This window comes from Lemur catta, chromosome 6, assembly GCF_020740605.2.
Source record: "Lemur catta isolate mLemCat1 chromosome 6, mLemCat1.pri, whole genome shotgun sequence".
NCBI lineage: Eukaryota > Metazoa > Chordata > Mammalia > Primates > Lemuridae > Lemur > Lemur catta.
This window is the reverse complement of record NC_059133.1, coordinates 43,283,721-43,306,654: the sequence shown is the minus strand read 5'-3', so window position 1 is coordinate 43,306,654 and position 22,934 is coordinate 43,283,721. Positions and strand designations below refer to the sequence as shown.

The 22,934-nt window shown below is 40.8% G+C and overlaps 1 protein-coding gene and 1 long non-coding RNA gene across 6 annotated transcripts in view; one reads left to right on the top strand and one right to left on the bottom strand.

The window, feature by feature from the left end:
- MYRFL (myelin regulatory factor like) overlaps positions 1-19,188 on the top strand; it is a 65,822-nt gene extending 46,634 nt beyond the window's left edge. For 4 of the 5 annotated variants that reach the window (XM_045553378.1, XM_045553377.1, XM_045553375.1 and 1 more), the window contains 10 exons: positions 1,510-1,595; positions 4,334-4,408; positions 4,487-4,539; positions 4,666-4,842; positions 12,804-12,866; positions 13,504-13,591; positions 15,747-15,821; positions 18,285-18,405; positions 18,724-18,798; positions 18,914-19,188. In XM_045553378.1, the coding sequence (XP_045409334.1) occupies positions 1,510-1,595; positions 4,334-4,408; positions 4,487-4,539; positions 4,666-4,842; positions 12,804-12,866; positions 13,504-13,591; positions 15,747-15,821; positions 18,285-18,405; positions 18,724-18,798; positions 18,914-19,000 (900 nt within the window). In that variant the 3' untranslated portion in view covers positions 19,001-19,188. The remainder of the gene's footprint in view (positions 1-1,509; positions 1,596-4,333; positions 4,409-4,486; positions 4,540-4,665; positions 4,843-12,803; positions 12,867-13,503; positions 13,592-15,746; positions 15,822-18,284; positions 18,406-18,723; positions 18,799-18,913) is intronic. The other variant, XM_045553376.1, reaches the window with a different exon arrangement.
- Positions 3,512-22,934, bottom strand: part of LOC123639523 — a 40,282-nt gene continuing 20,859 nt past the window's right edge. Inside the window, exons 6-7 of the long non-coding RNA XR_006735752.1 lie at positions 6,277-6,464; positions 3,512-4,959 (exon numbers count right to left, since the gene is read on the bottom strand). This is a non-coding gene — a long non-coding RNA (uncharacterized LOC123639523). The remainder of the gene's footprint in view (positions 4,960-6,276; positions 6,465-22,934) is intronic.

The window sequence follows — 22,934 nt, the reverse complement described above, 5'->3', positions numbered from 1 at the left end:
CTGTATAGCACAGTATTAGGACATCTTCAGAACAGTTCTAGTGAGACATAGGCACAGTATAAACCATTGACGTCTTGGTAATCAGAGTGGCTTCCAGCTGTACTTATGGATGACTCAGCTACAATAGCCCTAAGGGTTTGCATACTTGTCAGGAAAGGTGTAGGTAATCCTAGCTCCCCCCCAATACTGCATTGAAGAGCATTTCCTTTAGTCAGATAATCAGCCCAAGAAATTAAATCAAAGAGCAGTTTAAAGCTATTTCTTAATTACCATCACACTCTAATACCCTTCCGACCAAAAGCCTGATTCTACCCTGTATCCCCAGAAGGAAGCAAACAGAATACTCCCTATTGCATTAGTAGGAAGTTCACATTTAAGGAGCACCTTATTTAGGTGGCCAGAAAACCTCTTTCTTTTGAGACAGAGTCTCACTTTGTTGCCCGGGCTAGAGTGAGTGCCCTGGTGTCAGCCTAGCTCACAGCAACCTCAAACTCCTGGGCTTAAGCGATCCTACTGCCTCAGCCTCCCGAGTAGCTGGGACTACAGGCATGCGCCACCATGCCTGGCTAATTTTTTTTTTCTATATATATTTTTAGTTGTCCAGATAATTATTATTTCTATTTTTAGTAGAGACCAGGTCTCGCTCAGGCTGGTCTCGAACTCCTGACCTTGAGCGATCCACCCGCCTCAGCCTCCCAGAGGGCTAGGATTACAGGCGTGAGCCAGCGTGCCCGGCCAACCTCTCTTATTTGTTCAGCCAGATGCCTCACCAATTCCACAGCTATCTGTCCTGGAGCTCATGACCCATTCCCCACAAGCAAGTTTTTATGCCAATATGTATCAGTCCTTAAAGTTTGTCTCACTCACATCCTAGACAATGTAATTTACTCATTTTCATATCTTTTATAGTGTTGTACATAATAGTGCTTAATAAATATTCACTAAATGAATATAAGAATAAATAAGACACAGGCCCAGTGCTGTCTTTATTAATAGGTAGAAGAAATGGATACCAATGTTATAATTTAAGGAGTGCTTAGTGGAGTTTCATGGCATAAGAATCTTTTCCCTGGTTTGTCATGATCCCTGAAATTCTTCCATGAGAATTTATTCCTTCATGTCTTGAAGACCTTTTGATTTTCGAAAGTATCCTACTAAAAGAGATGGACATCTGGGTTCTGACAGCATCTTGTCTCAGAGGTTTTTTTTCTCTCATAAAACTGCAGGAATAAGTGCCAGATGAATGGCACAGACCATTGCCCTGCAGGGTGTCGGGGAAAAGAGAGGGTCTGTAGCCCGGAGTAGCAGGGAAGGGGAGGGATGTGAGGTAAGCTTAGGAAGAATATTGTTTCCAGAGAGAGGAGGAGGGAGATGTAAATTGAAGCAAGCTCTGGAACCATCCATCCCAAGGGAGCAGCAAAGATTCCCGCTGGGAGCAATTCTTCAGGCTTCCTTCTCACAGTTAAAGATCACTAATTTATCATTGCTCATTACGGAACCTTTTTATAGGTTTATTTTTCAGGAAAAAGAGAGTCGTGTCCTAACTGGGTTTTCCAGACCTTGGTTATAACTCTAATTGCTGTGATGGCATTTTGGTAAGAAAAACTTTAATGTTGTGTTATGTCAAGCTCTTTTTTTTCTTTCCATCTTTCTTTCCTCACATGTGAACTGGGGACTGACCTTCTATTTACTTTGAAGACAAGAAGCCCTTTAGATCAGGCACTGGCCTTTGATAGCTTAGAGGTGAGGGAACCCTTTTTAAACTTACATTTTGAAGAAAAGAGCACAGGCTTTCTGCACTTAAATGTGAGATGAAGGATGATTTTTTTCCTCAACCTACTGCTGTGTTTTAGCAGCAAACTGTGCCTTCTATGTGTGTGCACGTGTGTATACGCATCTTTCTTAGCTTTGCAAATAACGTTCTCAAATTCCTTGTTTTCCTTTCTATCTACTTGGGGGAAAGAAGTGAGTAGGAAATCAGGGACAATCCACTCTCCCTTGGCAACTCATATTTATTAGGATTCTTCTGGGTTCTTCAGTGAAGACTTTATACCAAAGGACACCAAGAGGTACAATATGATGAAATTGTAGCCAAATCTACTAAGCAGTTAAACCAAACAAATAAAGTAAGGATAACAGTATTTGCTGTGCAAATTGGGTAACTTTTGGTACCATCCTTCCTCTGTGCAGAGGTGGGAGTCATCCCTCCCTAGAACGCAGGGCCCTTCCTCAGGCCTCTGGTCCTCAGGCTCTCGCTCCTGCTGGAATGCCCCCAGCCCTTGGGCTCTGCTCATCTTGCCTGCGTTCTCTTGCCTGTCTTCTCTAGACCTTTGCACACACCTTTCTTGTCTAACTGTCCACATCATGAGAGCTATGTTTATCTATCCCTCAAAAAAATGCTTTGTTAGACTGGCTTCTGGGCCTTGTCTTAGGGGAGACAGTCATTCTCAGAGGCAAAGCAAGCGATGGTCCCAAGGCGCTGCTTGTTCCTTGCTCTAAGCAGCTTCCTAGCTACAGAAGACAGTGGGGTCTCTCTGTGCCCTTCTCTCCCCTTAGCGTTTTCGCTTTTGACTTGCAACTGACCACTGTAGGGAGACATCACTACGCAGAATTCCCATGAGAAGCCTTTGCACTGTTCTCAGTCTCCTAAATGTGCTTATCTTCTTCTGCTGGGATTCGAACTCAGGACTGTCTGAACCTCTACCTTCAGCAGACATACCATTCTCTAGAGCTGCGGTCTCCAACCCCCAGGCTGTGGCCTGGTACCAGTCCATGGCCTGTTAGGAAATGGGCCACGCATTACCACCTGAGCTCCACACCACGCCCCACCCACCTCCCATCCTTGGTCCATGGAAAAACTGTCTTCCATGAAACTGGTCCCTGGTGCCAAAAAAGTTGAGGACTGCTGCTCTAGAACATTCTCTAGAGACATAGATTCCCAGCACAGCAGAAAGGTTATGGGACGTCTAATTGTAAGGTAAAGAGATTGCTTTTTAAACATGCTTATCAGATCTTATGATTTTCAAAATTGTTGACCACTGAGAACATAAATGTGAGGTGTTGGGCTTATCATCTTGTTTTGGCTTATGGTATACCTGAGAAGGGTCAACACCAGAGTTTGCTCCCAAAGAAGGGAGCAGATACCCATTTCATCCTATGGTTCTGCAAGTCTCTGGGCTATGCATTGAGGCAGATGCCAGAGACAAATCAGAAAGAGTATTTAAGGGTTAGTCATGAGGAGAGGGAGAGTGGGAGATGTGAGAGAACAAAGAAGGGGAGACTGGACCACAGCAAATGGTCACCAAGGCAACACTGTAAATTCCATCTGATGGCATCTTGGGGGCTTAGCATCACTTCTCCTAGGCTGGGCTGTGCCAGCCGGGCAGTAACCAGCCGCTGCTGGGAACGCTTTGGGAGCTCACTGTTTATGAGTGGAATTCCAGCATGTGGCACATTTCCTTGTGTATACTTAATGATGCTAAAGCCACCACATTTGATGGGGAACAATATAATGAGGAGTGGAGTTTGGAGAACCAGGTGTGAAGTCGAGCTGTCAGGAAGTGAAGTCAGGTAACCCTGTGTCAACCCCAGCACAAAATGGAACTGTGAAGTTTGCAGCGGACTTTCTTGTGTGGCTCATGAGAGAGTTCTAAAGACACCCCCGAAAGAGGAGAGGGCTGAGTGCTTGGAGGCATGAGCATGGATGGGAATAGCTTCCCAAAGCTCAGAACCTTTAAGGAAAGCTTCCATTTGGGTAATCGTGGGGAAAGACATCCTCATTGTTTTGAAGTCACACAGTGTGGAAATGAATGCTTTATTGCATTTCTTTTCCTTCCCCTGCCCAATTTGGCGTATTGTGCTCTGAAAAGACAGGCGGCCAGAAGGAAGATGTCAGAGAAGCAGCCAAAGGGTTTGGCATCCACAGCTGACTGAACCTGCGCGACTGCGACCGTGGATGGGAGCCTTGCTCTGCCTCTTTCCTGTGAGGCGCAGAGGGCTGCCTCCAGCCATTGACACACTTCCTCCTGTAATCTTCCACCAGTGACAGACGCCGGAGACAGCTTGCCAGGGCCAGGGGGCTGCTCGGTGGAAAAATCCATCAGTGAGGACTAGCCCAGGAGCCTCTGGGCTCCAGGAAGCCCGGGGCTTTTTCTCACCAGGGCAGAAAGCGTGCTGCGCTGGTTTCCATGGTGTTTCTGTCAGCTCTGGCCGCCCCTCCCCCTCTGCTCCCATCTGTGTGGCCTGTTGGGAGTGCATCTCCGGCCAGCTGGATGCGTGAGATATATCTGGAAACAAATCTGCCACATAACGTGTGTTTGTTTTTTATTGACAGTGCCTTGACGATAGTCTCCCTTTACATACTTAGCTTAAAAGATCAAGACCGACATGCCTCAAGTCTCCCTCCAAGGTGAGAGTTCAGAAGTCACATTCCTTTGGGGAGAAGGATTCTTGCAGGCCCCTCGTTAATCATTTCGTTCTCCTCCAGCAGTCCCACAAGCTCTCAGGAGCCTGCTCTGCCGCCCACAGCCTCCTCCTCAGGTAAGGTCTTTGCATTCCTCACTGCTGCTCCAACCCAGGCTGCGTTTCACGTGAACTGTCAACGGAAGAAACCAGCCTTTCAGGTTCACCTCGTTGCTTCCTTCCTCTCTGCTCCATGCCTCGCAGCATCTAATACATCCCTGGCAGCCACACAGACCTCCTCACAAGCACCTGAAGTTACTTTCTGTGAGATCCTGCCATGTGAGGAAACTTATTGCTGCCCCATCTGGGGAATGAAAAGAGTCCTTTCGAGTCCTGTGCAAAAACAGTTGGAGGAGGAGTTCCATCAGAGGCGATGGGCAGGTAAATGATCTTCAAAGAGAAGCAACTACATTGTTGAACCTGAGGGCTTTTTCCTTGTCAGTGTTTGCTTGGATAGTCTGTTAATGGTTCCACTCTTCTATTTGGGGTGGCAAACTCCTTTAAAACACAAATACACAAAATGGCAAGCATCTATAATACTAGTTCCGTGCTCAGGGAAGGAAATTTGGGGGATATAACTACTTAAAATTTTCACCAAGTGGAAGGGCCTCATTTGTCCATTGCTAACAAAGGTAGTAACAGTAGCACAAGTGAAGTAATTACATGCACGTGGATTGATTTTTTGGCTCATTTAGTACTTAAAAAATGATGTGGTATCTGGGCTTTCTGCCCAGGCCAACTAGGGCAAAACGTAAGAGCCTTGGAAACTCTGATTTAGAGTTCAGGGTAAGCTTTAAGTCAGTGAAAAAACACAAAAGTTGGCATTTCACTTTCAGAATACCTTCCTCTTACTCGTAGAGACAGACAGACTGACACACACACACACACACACACACACAGCTGTTTTTCAGGTAACAGAATTTTCATGGTAAAAAATTATAGAAACTTGATCAAGGGCTACAAGTGTAATTATCTCTGTAAGATTATATATGATTCTTTCAAATGTATACCAATTTATTGTTGTTTTAGACTTGTCCTTGTATATATACATATTAATGGTCTAAAATAATACTAATGATGATGTTAATAAGAATACATATTAGTATGGCTTATTGATTAGGATGCTGTCCTAACAACTCCCAAATAATAGTGGCTTCATGGGGCAAAAATTTATTTTTGATTCACTCTATATATTAAATGTGGATCAAAAGACATCTCTTGGTCATCATGTCATTTAGGGCCCGGCTGATAGAGACTCCATCTCATTATATATTTCCACAATCTCTGTAGCAGTAGTAAGAGAGCAAGGCAAATTGTGTACTGGCGCTTAATGCTTCTGCCTAGGTATAACACATGTCACCTCTGCTTATACTTTATTGGCCAAAACAGGTCAGTCACATCACTCATGTCTAACTTAAAAATGGATGGAGAAATGCAGACCTAACATGTTCCTGGAGAAGATGAACCAGAATATTTGTAAGCAAACCTAATGACTGACACAAAACATAGGCAGTTATTATCCCCATCTTTTTCCAGTGAGGAAGCCGAGACACAGAGAGTTCCTTCCCCACACCTATAGGAGGCAGTGCTTGTACTATTTTTCTCATGAAAATTTTTTATTGAACTTGGGAACAGAACAGATGTATCACTACAAAGTGAGGATAAAAGTTCATTTTGGAGAAAGGAATTAGTTTCAGTCATCATAATCTCAATATTTTTAAATATGGAAAAATCCAGGACTATCACAAAAATCCCCAAAGCCTCATCCCTTATGAAAGCACATGCAATCTTGTGGCCAGTAAACCCTTTTCTTACCTTGGGAGTCTACGCTGGGGACACATGATATCCTCTTATCAGGGCAGTCCTCAGAAGGAAGCATCTCACCTATGAGAGACGTACTGATAACAAAAGATCCAGAACAGGAAGAGGCTGTGGGCTGGTCCACTCTTCATTTTCAAGGGTTTCTTGAGCCTTGAGGGAATTCACTCCTGTAGCAATCAGCTCTTCAAATCAGGGAATAGTCATGTGTCACACAACATTTCAGTCAATAATGGACCACACATACGATGGTGGTCTCCTAAGATTATAATCAAGCTGAAAAATTTGTATCGCCTAGTGACGTCTTGATGATCCTGACCCTGTGTAGGCCCTAAGCTAATATGTGTGTTTGTGTCTTAGTTTCTACAAAAAAAAAATTAAAAAATAAAAAATTTTAAAAATAGAAAAAAGCTTATAGAATAAATATAGAAAGGAAGAAAATATTTCTGTACAGCTATACAGTGTGTTTGTGTTTTAAGCTGAGTGTTATCACAAGACTCAAAAAGGTTTTAAAAATTTACAAGTGTATAAAGTAAAAAAGTTACAGTAAGCGAAGGCTAACTCGTTATTGAAGAAAAAATATTTTATAAATTTAGGGTAGTCTAAATGAACAGTGTTTATAAAGAATACAGTAGTGCACAGTAGTGTTCAAGGTTTTCACAAGGACTTACCACTCACTTGCCGACTCACCCAGAGCAACTTTCAGGCCTACAAGCTCCATTCATGGTAAGTGTTCTCTATAGGTATGCCATTTTTTATTTTTTATACTATATTTTTACTGTACCTTTTCTATGTTTAAACATGTTTAGATGCATAAATACTTACCATTATGTTACAACTGCTTACACTATTCGGTACAGTAACGTGCTGTACAGGTGTGTGGCCTGCAGCAATAGGCCGTGCCATATAGCCTAGGTGTGTAGTAGGCTCTACCCTCTCCAGGTTTGTGTCAGGGCACTCTACGGTGTTTGCACAATGATGAAATCACCTAGTGACACATTTCTCAGAACTTATCCCCTCATTAAGTGACTGTGTTGGGAAGAACAGCCCTTGTCAAACCAGATGAAGGTTTGTTGCTCTGTTCTCTGTGACAGTGAGTGTCTGCTCATCTCATGTTTCTATATCTATGGAAACTCCTAAAGAAAGAAAGAAGGTCTGGCCAGGCTGCGTCCACCTAAACAGAGCTAGCAGCTTTTCTGTCTAAAAATGAAATTTAGGTTCTGCCTTCCCAGGCTCCCGGATACAACTAGGAAACTTGTTTCCTCTTCCTTCTTTTAACTGAAGAAAAATGGAAAGAATTTAAGTGCTTGATTCACTTTTACCTTTAGAAAACCTGAAAACTTTGGGGGATTTAGAGCTGTAGAATCTAAGAGAGCAGCTACACCAGGGCACCCTGACTGAGAATCCATTATTAACATACTTTTACCATGATTTCATTGAGCAAATACATAAAGCGAGAAAAGGAGAATGTAAACCTAAATTCAGTTAAGCTTTTAACTGAATTGTTTTTATTACTGAAACAGCAACATTTGAAAAACAGCATAAATCTATGGGAGAAATGTTACTTTTCAAGTCTGCAGACAACACCAGAGACCCCTCTGTGCAATCACCGGGGGTTCCAAAGGCCCTAGGTCAGGAAAACCTCTGATTTATACCAAATTATCCATTTTACAGCTGATGAAATACAGGCACAGGATCTCGCTTAAGATTCCCCAGTTGAGTTACTAGCAAAGTTGGAGTTGAAATCTGGGTCCCCTGTTTCCCTGCCCTGGGTTCCTTCCCACCACCATCCTGCCTCCGTTTATTTGGACACGGATGTACATGTACCTGAGAGCAAATCTAGAAGATGCAGAAAATACCCACTCTATGGTTCTAGAAAGCCCCTTCTGCCTTCCCCTCATGAGTCTGCCTACAGCCATTGAGATGTTCCCGAGATGGGATATTTCTGGGGGGCTGAGGAAGGGCTCTTCTCTCTGCCACAGGTCCGTGCCTCCCCTCTGTTCAGGGCACTGTGTAACTCCGGGGCTCCTAAATACAAAAGAGTTTGAGAAAGCCAGGCAGCCAGTCTTTTCAACCAGATGTTTCTGAGGCATTAAAGACCAATTAAAAATTAAGAAGTAAAAATAAATAAGAAATTCAACAGTTAAAAAAGAAACTTAGAAAACCTCTCAGTGGGATGCAGAGTAATATCTAGCAGTTTACTAAACCCAAAAACACATTTATGAGCCTCCTCCCTGAGGAGTAAGACTACAATAAAATAAGTGAAGGGAAATCAGCATTTTTATGACATGCTGAGCTCAAGTCATTATTCTTCTTTTGGGACTAAGTAGATTGTGTCTGTGTAAAGTGTCTTTCTGAAAGGTTATCTCCCCTCTTCCTCCAATTAATAAAATGTTTGAGTAAGACTAATCAGAAGTGGAAAATGAGTATTTTGGAAAATTGAGCTTCCACTCTGAGGAACCAACTGAACATGATGGATGGGCTTTTAATCCATGGATCTCGTAGAGATTTAAATAGATGTAAGAGTTAGATATTAAAAAATAAAGAGCCTGTGGGGGGAAAACAGTCTATGGAAGTCTACAGATTATGAGGGAGTTGGTGAGGATTTTTAAAATGTCACAAAACAAAAAGGCATCTGAAATGCATGCTCGTTTTGTTTTGGAGACCAGAACTCTGAGAAAACTGCCAAAAGAAAATGTTCCCCTGTGTTAAAGGACTCAGTTATTGATGGTGGAGCTTGTTAGCTTTTTCGTGGCACAAGTCTGGTTTATTCAGGGCAAGAGAAAGATATCTAAGATGCTGTATTGGACTCATCCATCAACATAGTTTTATAAGTACTGCAATATACACCTTCCACTATGACAGGACTATGCTTTGGTTGGACAGCGTCTTAAATATCTACTCTCCAGAAGCTTCTAATTTGGTTTGTTGGGAGGTCTCATCCACCAGTTGTGAAATATATCTCCAACTTTACATGAAAACCACTGGGAATGTACTATATTAAGCTTATAGTGAATATTATTGGAAGGCATTTGTAAAATGAGAGCTACCCCTGTGTGACTATGGAGCATTTATGGCTTTCCAATAACCAGCCTTTTCAGAGTCAAATAGTCCTGCTTCAAAGAAGTGACAAATTGGAGATGTTTTGTAGGAGATTTAAAATTTATTTCCTGCTTTTGAAAAATCACTTTTATAATCCTGCTCTGCAAGATGATCTCTTCTCAACCTCACTTTTTTATTCTGTTAAAAAAATACCTTATCCCCTCAGATACCCAATCCTATTCCGAGGATTCTGTGTCTGCAGAACCTGAAAACATAGTTCTGTGGAAGTGGGACAAATCTGTAGTTCTGTTGCCAGGATTTATAATGAGCTCTTTTCCTAAAAAGTTAGCAGGCAAGTAGAACAAAAGGTGGAAGAAAACAGACAGGATAGAGAAGTCCTGGTTTCTACTTCTCTTTATGCCTCATTTGCCTTGTAAATTTACAGCCTTCTGTGGAAGCAATCTTAAGCAAAACTAATAGTAGGAGACATGTGTTTGAAAATTATTATTGGAATAGCTAGAATCCAAGAAATCTGGAGGCCTTTCGGCAGCATATATATTTATATGTAAAGGGAAATAAATATTCGATTTTCTAGAAAGTCCTCATGTATCAAGATCTATTTCTCCTTGATGGAAAGCATCGTGTTGGGCAGGACGCTCAGGAAACCTGCCTTCAGGTTCTGTCTCACCCCACCTGCCACCAGGGTGCAGGAGCCCAGCGTCCCATGTTCATTCTCAGCAGCCCTCTGCATCCACCCCCTGGGCATGTCCCTTTGGGTATGTAGTAGAAAACATTTTTCTAGAGGTTAAACAATTGGCCTTCCCTCTTCTTTTCCTTCCTCTTTCCTTGTGGCTCTCTTCCTTCCATTTTTCCACAAATGTTTATAAGCACCCCCAGTGAGCCCAGCATTGTCCTATCTGGGGACACAACAGTGAACAGGACACAGTCTTCAAGGAGCTTACAGTCAGGTGAGCGGACAAGTGACCAAGTCCTTTGGCTTCGCGCGAGGAGTACTGACTAGGACAGAGACGCTTAGGACTGACTGTCCCCACACACCGTGCTCTGTTGCTTTTGCTTTCTGTCCTGAAATTTGATACAGAAACTTGAACATAGTTCTAAATCTGCAAATTTAAAAAAACGTGACTGCCAAAAGTTCACACAATTCTTATGTTAGGTTTGTTTAGCAACTCACTAAATGATTGCTTTCACTATCTGCTTTTAAAAGATACATATTTTTTTTCCATAGCCTTAACAGGAATCACCTGAATGGTTACTTTTTCCAAATTGCTTTTAAAATGCCTTTTCACCTATGAGGGTACCTTGCCACACCTCTGGCTCCCTTCCCCCAAGCCCGCTCTGGCCCCACACCCGTGACCCAATTGTTCTCTTCCATGGGCTGCAGCTCAGTCCTTACCTTAGGCTTTAAGCTCTCTTTTTTCCTGCATGGATATCAGTTCACAAATTTCCAAGCTAGCAAAATTATGGATTCTGGAATGAGATGGTTTAAATTGGAATCCCTTTTCTATTCCTTACACACAGGGTGACCCTTACCACCTCAGTTAGCTTATCTGCCAAGTGGAAATAGTCTCCCTCCCTCTTGGACTATTGTAAGGCACTCAGAACAATATTCAATAAATAGTTGGCATCAATGGATAGTAGGTGTAACTATCATTATTGTCCTTCAGTGCAAAAATATGTAAGTCCTATAGAATTTCTTCTAACATTTCATATTCAAGTTATTAAGCAGTCAAGAAGACATGCTCAATTTGATAAGTTTTGCTTATCCTCAAAGACCCCAAACTCCATTTGTGTGAAGAAGGTTAATATTTCATTATTTAACTGTAGAGAAAGTCTTGCTCTTATTTTTCTTCATTTCTACCTACTCTGCCCACTGCCCTTGAACCTATTCTCTATTTTAACAGGGTCTACTAAGCAGCAGAGAGGCCATGGAAGTAGACAGGGTTGAAAAACCAGTGGGGACCAATATACACTTGACGCCAGGCCCTCGTGGTACCTGGACTCAACTCTAAAGGGATGATTTAACGAAACTGTTGTGTCTCCTTGCTTTCCCCTGGGATCTCCAGGAATAGTTCAAAAATCAGATTCCAGACATCCATATTATTGTTTCTTTCTCCTTCCTACTTTCCAAATGTTATTTTTAATGACCTTTGTTTTCACTCAGAAAAAGAAATGTGACTCTTGAGTGCGTCCCTGCTGCCCAGCAACTGCATATGAACCAGCTGTGGGTCGGGCAGAGCAGTTGCCTTTAGGGCCTGTTATAGTCACTCAAGAGGTAGTATCAGGATCAAAAGGAGATTGCCAGGAAGGTAGATGCTGGCTCAGTAAAAGGGAAAACTACTGTTCAGCACTGCCCAGCAGAGGAATGGGCTGCACTCGCAGTTAGTGAGTCCTCTGTCCCTGGAGGTATTCAAACAGGGATTCCCTCATGAGATTTTTCCATTTTTTCTACATTAGCATGTATAATCCTGAGAGAGCAACATTTAAGTGCATAGAAAAGAACCCAGATAACCCAAACCTAATGATTTCAATTAATAATATTACTAATTCACAAGCTAGGTAAGAAATAAAACTGCCATTAGCTTGTCCTTAATCCAAGAAAAAATGGTTTCCATAGTATGCGCAAGCCATTATGCCAGGAGTTACAGGAGGATTCAAAGAATGTTAACTGAGGTTCCCTATTCAGGAGTTGTCAAGAAAGAGCAAACATACATGGAAAGTTAAGTAACAATACAGCGATAATATGCCTTTCAGTATAGTGACAGATATATTGCTGGTTGGTGACCACATATATGGCTCAGTAATAAGCGCTGTGGCATTGGAGAGGGGGAAGCTGTGAGCTGCAGGTCATAATTGCAGATGGTACCTTAGTCTGCTTGGGCTGCCATAACAGAACACCACTGACTGGTGGCTTAAACAACGGACATTTTTCTCACAGTTTTGGAGGCTGGAAGTCCAAGATCAGGGGTCAGCAGGCCTGGTTTCTTCTGAGGCCTCTCTCCTTGGCCTGTAGATGGCCACCTTCTTCCTGTGCCCTCTCATAGTCTGTCCTTTGTGCACCTGTCCCCCTGGTAGCTCCCCTGTGTCCTCATCTCTTGCTCTTATAAGGACACCAGTCAGATTGGATTAGGGCCCACCCAACAGCCTCATTGTAACTTAATTACCTCTTTAGAGACCCTGTCTCCAAACACAGCCACACTCTGAGGTGCTGGGGGTTAGGATTTTAACATCGGAATTTGGTGGTGGAGAGGGGACTCAATTCAGCCTGTAGCAGGTGGCATTTTGGAGAAGGGTGAGAATAAACTAGATCTCTAAGAAATGGGATACGGGCTGGATGGGTAGGAAGGTGGGAGAGGGAAGTGGGGGGGAAACATTCAACTCACAGAGACAATCTAGGGCACACACAGGGTTTCTCCTTATCCTGAACAAGCCTTCAAGACTAACAGACTATTTTTCCTTTTCAGAAGACAAACGCAAATCATTCCTGGCAAGAGATGCTCTCACCAGTCCTGACTGGGGGAGTGACTGTAAGTTGACATTTAAGTGACCCTATTCTTTGGCTTTGTGGGGCCAGGCAGAGTAACAAGTTGTAAAAGCATTACTGAAGTGAGGAACAGGGACAGAGGCTGGGCCCACCACCACGTATGTCCATGGGTTTACATTTTGTGATCCATGCCAGCCTAACCATTAATGAAGCATTCATTACAAACAGCCACTCACTACTGGACAAGTTGTGGTTGATCTCCATAGATTGTAATATTTGTTTAAACTTCCTGCCCTCCTCTTCTATTCTGACTATATTTTTAGTTTGTTTTTTGTTTTCTGAAACAGATTGCATTTCATGTTGCACCCTCCATTTTCAATAAATTTCAATTTAGTAGGACTTCCACGGTCCAGAAATTCTTTTGGATGTTATGGGGGCTATGTATTGAAGCCTGGATTTTTATTAGTTTTCTTAAAATTTACTATAACCAAAAAAAAAAAAAGTCTCAAACCTTCTTCCCATCCTTCTCCTCCTCCTTTTTTCATTTGAATGCAAATGGAATCCATTTATCCAGGAAACTCTTACTTCACATTCCATAATTTGGGGACTGTGCTAGAATACAATACTATTTTTCCACTACAGAAGATTTACTTTCTTTTCTCTATTTCTTCTAAATTCAGGGATTGATACAACCATCAGTTCTATTCAGATTATGGAAATCCAGCAAATAATAGATCATCGGTATTGCAGCAGAAGCCTCCGGTGCGGGTGGGTAAGCCTCCCCATTGTGCCCCAGTTGTTTCTGCAATTTACCCAGGCACTGGGTTTTTGTGCCTGCAATGAAAGCTAAAGCTACGTGGTAAAATCAATGTGTGCTTACATTGCTCCTTAAGTGAAAACACATTTGTTACATGGTGGACGAGGGAATCATAAAACGGTTGGTATTAGCAAATGTCAATAAACCCTGGCCCCAATGATTCCAGTCTACTGATTTAATGGATAAGTCCAAAGCAAAAAGCCTGGGAGCAGCTCTGTGCTGACTCTCTGAGGGCACATACCAGAGGCACAGAGCTGCTAGTTAATTTCATAGACAAGAAAGACATTGTTACTGATAGCTCTAAGTTATAAATGAGCTGACGTTTGTATATTTTAATAACAAGAGGATATCATTATTTTAATTGGTGAAAAAATATAGCTTATCTTAGCTTTTTCAGTTAGGAGGAAAAAAATCAGGTATTGCAAAAGTTATCAGCAACATCCGTCTCTAGTGTATGCCCTATCTCCTGTATCAAGGTAATGATACATCTAGAAGCAGAGTGCAAGTTGCTTCAGCAAGCGCAATATGCAAGTTGTAGGCATTAAGGATGGGAGTTATTTTTCTTAATTTGATAAGTATTTATTGGGTGCCTGCTAGGTTAAAGGCAAGGCCTGTATTTTGAACCGGTGTCACAAATCCTACGGCCTTTGAGCCTTATTCCTTTTTTAACCTTGTATAACTTAGGCTTTAAGTTGATGGTCCTGAGTTATAAAAGTCACCTGTATGGTGCTTTATGATTTGTTCATGACCTCTGTATTTATTATCTCATTGAATTTGCACAACATCCCTATGAGGTTGGTATTATTCATCCCCATTTTCTAGTTAAGTTTCAGTGAGCTTGAAAAAATTTGCTTAAAATCACCCATCTAATAAGTGAGTGACAGAGACAGACAATATGGTAAGGAGATACAATGAAGAAGAGCAGGATAATTCAGGTTCGAATCCTAGAACTTTGACAAGATGTTTATTCTCCCTGCATATCCAGCTCTCATCTATAAGATGGGGATACTATCAGCCCAGCTGGGTTGCTGTGAAGCATGCAGATATTGGGAGGAAATGAATTCATTTATCTCTGCTTCCCCCGTCTGACAAAGTGCCCCTGATCCCAACACAGATCTTTCCATTTTTTGATACGTCCATTCGCTGAAAGAACACTGTTCTCAAGTTGGTATGCACATAGCACGCATATTTTTTTTCAGTTTTATGGAGATATAATTGACAAGCGAAAATTGTATATATTCAAGGTGTACAATGTGATGTTTTGTTTTGCTATACCTATACGCTGCAAAATGCTGGACCTTTTGATTTCTTTTACTTTTGCTTTCACATTTTTAACAACTGAGTTTAGTATTATATAAAGAAAATCTAAAATGACCAGCTCCCATTTTTCTGATTTATCTGATTTTAAGTTGTTTTTCCATACAATTCAAGGGATGGTGAGGTCATAAAGAGAACTTTTGTTAGATACAACACGCCTTGTTGCTGGAATTTTTTCATTACAATATGAATCAAAGAAACTTCCTCTCTTATCCAAGTATCTCCTAGAGGGCGGGGGTTGGGGGGATCCATGTGTAAGCACTTCTGTCTTGCAATGTTCTCCATTACTAAGTGGTAATTAGAACTATGCAAATTTTAGCAGATTCAGATTCTAAAAGTACATATTTCTTGCTCATGTTGCTTAAAAAGGAGTGATTTATGGTAGAAAAACTGGTATTTATTATTTCCAATCCTCCTTTCCAGGGAGATTATTGGTTTGTGGCCTTTGCCTCTTTGGCTTCTGAAATCTGTATCTCCTTAAAGGAAACTGAAGTCATTTCCTATGTGCATTTGGGATTTGACTTTCCATTATTTTTTTCTGTGTGTTCTAAAAAACTATAAATCTTTGTGATATATTTTATATTAGGACCTGAAAGAGATCACTCTGAAATTTGACAGGTATATTTCAAAAACCATAAAATTATATATAGCAGGTTAAACTCGGTTTTCTGTATTTATTATTTTTTATACCATATTTCACAGTTTACATAGTATATGATGAATGGCAAAAAGCCTTTTGAAGCCTTTCCTGCATTTTTGATTTATGGTTTTATTTTTTTCCATAATTAGGTCTGGAAATTACAATTATAATATTCCTGTTAATAAGCACACACCTACCAATGTCAAATTCTCTCTGGAAATAAAGTAAGTTCATAGCTATAAAAAATTTTCATTTTTATTATAATTAAGGAGCAAGTCTGAATTGACTTCACTACTTGACCAGTAAGTTAGGAGGTGGAAAGCTATCAGTTCATGATAACTAATGACAGATTGAGAGGTGGGCCAGTTGCGGGAGGGATTCTTAAAATGAGGGCTGGGCTTACTCCAGGGAATGGAAAGGCCCTAAACTGTACACTCAAGCCTGCGGAGTGGGAGTGACTTTGGTCTGATGCTCACAAGCTGCAGCCTTCCCCTGGCTGTCTCCCTTTGCACTGGGGTGGGAACAAGAGTAATAACATGGCCCCCAGATGGGGAGGCCGCACATTTTGGCAAGTCCTGGTAGCAATGCTAATGCAGACACCACGCCTTTTACTCAAGACAGAGAAAATGAAAGGAGCCAGGTTTGCATTGGGCAGATCGGTGTTCAAATGTTCTGTCACATACTCATGCTGTGATGTTGGAGAAGCCATTTATTTTCTCTGAGTTACCATTTCTTCGTTTGTAAAATGAGTATTACATTATACCATAGCATGTAGAGCTACTCTGGGGATTATTGTTCATACTGGTGAAATTAATGACAACCATTTGCTGAGCACAGACTTTAATACTGGGTCATATAATCCTCATCATAACCACAACAACCCTCTCAGGTGGGTATTGTTTTTCTAGTTTATGTGCTTCAGACAGGAACACTCGGATTTAGAGTTTCAGTACATGTCAAAAAATGCATCTTGAAATTCACAGCTTGTAGGTGGTGGAACTGGGCTTCAAATCCAGCCCATGCTTTGAAGCATCACCATCTGGCCTCCCCAGTGAGGTGAGATATGCAGGACATCGCCCTTTCCTAACACACAGTGGGCACTCAATAAATGGTAGCTTTTATGATGACCACCTTTCCTCCAAAACCACAAAACTCTAACTTAACATATTCTTATCAGACATTTTAAATGATTATGGTACTTTAAGACTTTCCACTCACTTCACGCAAAAATCATGCAATGAGCTACTCACCATAAATATAGATGGCTTTATTTTGTGTCTCCTGATTTTAGTCTCTTCTTCTCTCCCCTCTCCACTTTCCTCTATTCTCTGCTTCCTTTTCTTCCTCTCTTTCCCTTCTTTTCTGTCCCCTCCTCTCTCCTCCTGCTTGTCCAGCTCTCTCCTTCCTCCTGCCACTCACCACACTCCCCTGTCTCTTCCACCATTTCTCTCAGGCTTCCTACTCCTTTTCCCATCAACTTTGTGTCTATGAGGAGCTAATGACACTCAACCCAACTGCTTGCCTTGGAAAAGTTTGTTTCAAGCAGCTAATATTTTATGACTCAGAACTTACATATTTCAAGGCAGAGCAAAAGCTAAATGTACTATTCTTTTCTTTTTTTTCTGAGACAGAGTCTCGCCCTGTTGCCCTGGCACCATGATAGCTCACTGCAACCTCAAACTCCTGGGCTCAAGAGATCCTCCTGCCTCAGCCTCTCGAGTAGCTGGGACTACAGGCATGCACCACCACGCCCGGCTAATTTTTCTAAATTTCGTAGAGACATGTCTCACTCTTGCTCAGGCTGGTCTTGAACTCCTGAGCTTAAGCAAACCTCCTGCCTCAGCTTCCCGGAGTGCTGGGATAACAGGCATGAGTCACCACTTTGGCCTCTAAATGTACCACTCTTACGAGCCAAACATACTATTCTCTAGCACTCCATGAGTAACCTGGAAAAATATTTTCTTATCCATTCCTAGCTTTCAATGGAAGGAAATAAGATTATATGCTATATCCCCTGTAGTGACAAAAGATCACCTTCAGGGGGATGAGCCACTAAATCAGACCTTTTAGTTTACAATTCATTTTTCTCATATGGGTGATTTAAAAATAACACATACACTCAACTGAGATTGTAGGTTGTCCCCACTTGTGGAAAAGGATTGTTTCCAAAGGCAGATGGACCTCATCCTCTTGATAATAATTATTGAGTCAACCTCCAGAGAAGCAGCAGTATCCTTTCTTGCAGGCCTTCTACTCTGATAGCTGGTGATATCTCATGGAACTCGCTCCTAAACTCCTACCTGTATTTATTTGCTTTGTTGTTTCAAACCATATCTATAAATGAAAATTCAGCTGCCGGTCAAAAGAGAAGGTATATATCCAAAAATTATTTAAAATCTATGGAGATAAGAAGTTCTAATGAGAGATGATTTAAGTCATGAGATTAGGTTTTAGAAACCATCATATGCTATTTCATTAGTCATCTGAGATTGGGTTTCTTTTTGTAATAATGAGATGTGAGCTAGCCTACTGGCGTCAGTGAGCTTTATGTAATAAAATGCCTATTGTGAACTTTGAATGGATTTCCAAGTTCCATTCCCATCAGTTCTTGTTCTTGCCAAGGTGTGGCCTAGCAGAAGTTGCTAACTGCTTTTCCACTTGCCCTTTCTTTCCTTTGTCTCTTGAAGCACAACAGAGCCATTAATAGTCTTCCAGTGCAAATTCATCCTTGGAAATATATGTTTCTATCATAAGGGGCAACCCAAAGGGATCCAGAGCTACAAAGAAGTCTCCCAGGAGATGACACAGGTAATGCTTTCTGGCTCCTCAGCATTATTCCAGTAGAATTGTGTTTGGAACTGTGGCTTCTGTTCCCTACCCAGAGAGGGATGCACGAGCTAAATGCCTGCATTTCCGCTTGCTGACTGGCCCTGGTCACAGCGCTGGCCTCAGCATCTTCCTTGTGTCCCTAAGAAGCTGCAGACTGTTCTAGTGACACCTTTTAAAAGCTGTTATCCCAGATACCTCTCCTGCAGTCATTGAGGAAATGCTTTCTCAGCCTGTACTCTTTCCAACTGAGTGTAAAATGTGGTTATGAAATGGATCTCTGTTTCATTCATTATTTAGGGATTTCAGCACGTTTGGAGCCTCCCTGTAGCCCGGTTCTCTGACAGTGCATACCATTTCCGTGTAGCTGCACCGGTAAGCTTGCTTTTTTCTTTTTCTTTTCAGCAAGAAAGAAATGGACCAATCGATCAATCATTTTAACTGCAGTTAATTTTTATGTTAATCTTTCTTTTTTCTCTTGTTCTGACAGGGTGTAGCCGACTGTTCAATGGATCCTTATTTTGCTGGGATATTCTTCACAGATTACTTCTTTTACTTCTATCGACATTGTGCCTAATTTATTCAAGTTTGGGGACTTTACCACAGAAAAATACTCAAAAATACAGTTAATGGAAACTGATATCCTCTTGCAACTACTTCTTCATAAAATATTCACATTTATTGCTGAAGGACTTTTTCAGGCTTTGGCTTTCAACAGTTTTGAGACATTAATGAGGAGAATAAAGTGTTTCTTGAAACCTGAAATAATGTGGTATTTGATTTTGCCCGTGACTATGAAGAAAACATTTCCTAGAGTAAACAGCACTGTTGGATTTGAAGATACTGCTTCTGGTACTAGGAAGCTATGAGGTCAAAATAAGCAAGTCTAGCTCTATTTTGTATTAATGTGTTTAAAAGCTTTTGAGAAAAAACAAAAAGGTCATATCAACTTGGACCTATTAAACATAGACTGTCAAGAATGTGTGATGTGGTGTGTAGGGGAGTTGTGTGTGTGTGTGTGTGTGTGTGCGTGCTTGTCTATTACATACACAATACACTAGAGTATAGAATGTATCTTGCCAATGAAATGGATTTAAAAAAAAAAGAAAGAAATAGTTTCAATTCTGGTTTGCAATGCTTGATGGACATTAAACTCTCTGTGGTTAGGATATACCGCCTTGGGAAGACGGAAACTCCTATGACTCAGAGCCCACTGAAATGATTCAAACTAGCCAATCCCAGGCCTGCTTACATGGCCTTGCTGGTTCCTTCCCTCCGACACCATAATAAAGGCTCTCGTCCACAGTTCTTTCTCTCCTGCCTTCTGATTGACCCTGGTGTTGTTCCATGCGGTCCCCTGGGGTGTGTCATGCCCCTCTGTTTGGGAACTGTGAGTAGCAAACTATCTTTTTGATACCAATCATCTCCTGATTTGTTGGTCTGGCTATACCTCAAATTTTCTATTGATACACTACATTTTAGAACATGGAGAGCCAAGCCACACTCACTCTAGTCCCATGTAACAGGGCTGATGAATGGCTGGCCTTCCCTTATCTTACTGTTGTTCCCTGGGTCAATTAGGATGAGACTATTTGATTTTTTTACCTTCACAGTGGTAATCAGCAGTAATATCATATCTTCCTCTTCCTTATTTTCAGATACTACTAAATATATGCATGTGGATGAAAATTAATTATCAGATTCCAACAATTAATAAAAGAAAAAATATTGCCCTTGCTCTTACAGAAGGGATCTTAAAATAAACATATTAACATGAAGGGAGTTTAACCCAGTAATTAGGAGCTGAGACTCAGACAGTGCCAGACTTAGTGCTGAGTTCAAATCCTGACTTTATCTGTGTATCCTCAGGCAGGTTATTTAACTTCCCTAAGCCTCAATTTATATAATAGGACAGTGAGTATCTACAACAGACAGGATTAAATGAGATAAACTATGTAAAGCACAGACAGGTTCTAAATAAATATGAGTCATTATTGTTATATTTGGATAGAACAGAATCATTATAAAGATTGAAGTGGGATTATAAAGGGATTGAGTAACTAAATACATTTACATTGAAGCATTTTCATCAAATATGAAAAATCAAACTGCAGATAGAGCATATGCATGTGCATCATGTACGGTTTATATTTTTTCTATATTTGAAAATCATTTTCCCTTTTACTAATGGCATAATCTTTGTAGAAAATGGAATAAAGTAGTTAATTCGTAGGAGGAGTATTTCAGTATTCCTCCAGTTTCTTAGATTTAAATTCAAATTGGTTTTCCTGAGTTGTCGGATTAGCCTGTCCCAGCATGATTTAGGTCTAGATACTGTAGTTTTACCCCAGTTTTAAATAGGATCACAGGCTGTTGGTGTGGAAGAGAGTCTCCTGATTTGACTTTTCTCCAAATAAAGAAATATTTGTCAGCAGCAGAGATACAAGACTTCTTTTCAGCACATACATCCCATGTTCTTTTTGATGCATCTATATTCATGGTAATACGGTAGTTTCAGATCTCTAATATATTAATAGTTCAGTAATATTGCCTATGAGGAGATTTCTATAAAATGAGTACTGTTTTCCCATTAAATTCCATTAAGAAAATGGAAGTATTTTTCCCACAGAAAAATCTACAGGAGACAGTGTTGAGAGCCTTCAGAAAGAAAAGAGTTAAGATAGTGAACAGACCTATGGCATCTGTGGCATGCTGGGATTAGTTAAGCCTATTGGGAGAATAGACTTTGCTGGAAGACTCTCTTTGTATTTGCAGCACTTTCCCAGTTGTGAGATGTCAACTGTTGACCATGCTGTTTCAGGCCAAAAGTCTTCTCCTTATGCCAGAGAATTTTATGACTTTCCACTGGAACATCCCCAAACTCAAGTAAATTTAAACGTCTGTAAATATCTCCTCCCAAAACTCATAACCTCAGTCTAATCACGAGAAAAATATCAGACAAATCCCATCTGCAAGACGTGCTACAAAATACCTGACCAGTACTCCTCTCAACTATCAAAGTCATCAAAAACAAAGTCTCAGAAACTGTCACGACCAAGAGGAGCTTAAAGAGACATGTTGACTAAATGTAATGTGGTATCCTGGATGGGACCCTGGAACCAAAAAGGACGTTTAGGTAAAAACCAAGGAAATCTGAATAAAGTATTAACTAAAGTATGGAGTATCGACTTTAGTTAATAATTATGTATCAGTATTAGTTCATTAATTGTGATAAATATACCATACTAATATAAGATGTTAATAATAGGGGAAACTGGGTATGAGGTTTATGGGAACTCTGTGTACTACTATGTTTGCAATTTTTCTGTAAATCTAAAACTGCTCTACATTAAAAAGCTTATTTTTTTAAAAGTCATAAAAAATGTCCACAGGAGCTGGGCTGAAACGTTACATGCTCCCGCCCAATGCCATTTGTGATTACATAAGTTCAAGCTCATCCATGTATCATTTTTTAACTTCAGGTCATTTGAAATATCTTAGTTCCCTACTTTGCCAATTATTTAAGGTCAGATTCTCTACACCAATTTAATTATCCCTCAAATATTGTAGAGTATTATAAAATCATCATACAACATACACAAATAGAATTACAATAATTTTTTCATGAGTTCTTTGTTTTATCTGAAAAGCTACTAGGTTTGACATAGTTCTAATAAAGTTATTCAAACAAGATTTCGAGAGCCGGGCACAGTAGCTCACACCTGTAATCCCAGCACTTTGGGAGGCTGAGGCAGGAGGATCACTTGAGCCCAGGAGTTCGAGATTACAGTGAGCTATGATCAAGTCACTGCACTCCAGCCTGGGTGACACAGCATGACCCTGTTTTGTAAAAAAAAAGATTTTTTTTTTTAAACAACTGAACTGTAAAAATTCACTTACAGCAAACAATTGGCATGTGTTCAATCTTTCAGCATTTTTTTAAACAAAAGTATGCTATAGTGCTCATAACCTACCTCTTTTACTATTTTTATTTTAGTTTATTTTTCCTATACAATTTTTGGATTTCAACTTTACTGACAGATTCCTAACAATACATTGTGAGTCAAAAGAAAAGCAAAAAAAGAATTCTGTTGGCAGTTTAAGCACTTTCACAGACCTCTCATTTGATTCTCACAGCAACCCTGTGATGTTAGGAGTGAGGGAAATTATTCATATTTCCCCATTACACAGATAAGGAAACTGAGGCATGGAAAGGTTAAGCAAGGACAAGAGGTGAGCCAGGTTTTCTGGTGCTAAATTTCATCCCTTTCTGCTGCACTGCTTCCCTTACCCTTTGAGAACCGTTTCCATTCTTCTTGACTCTTTGGAGTTCGTGAGACGACTGTGCTATCGACCCACGGAGAAGGCACTAACACACTAATGGCTCTGATAGTGATATTTCTTCAGGCTTCTTAAGCTGATAGGATTTATTAGGGGCCATTTAGTCATAACACAAAATAAGGGGAGGGCAGAGGGACACAGATGAGTGGAATCTCCTGTCCCCAGCCATT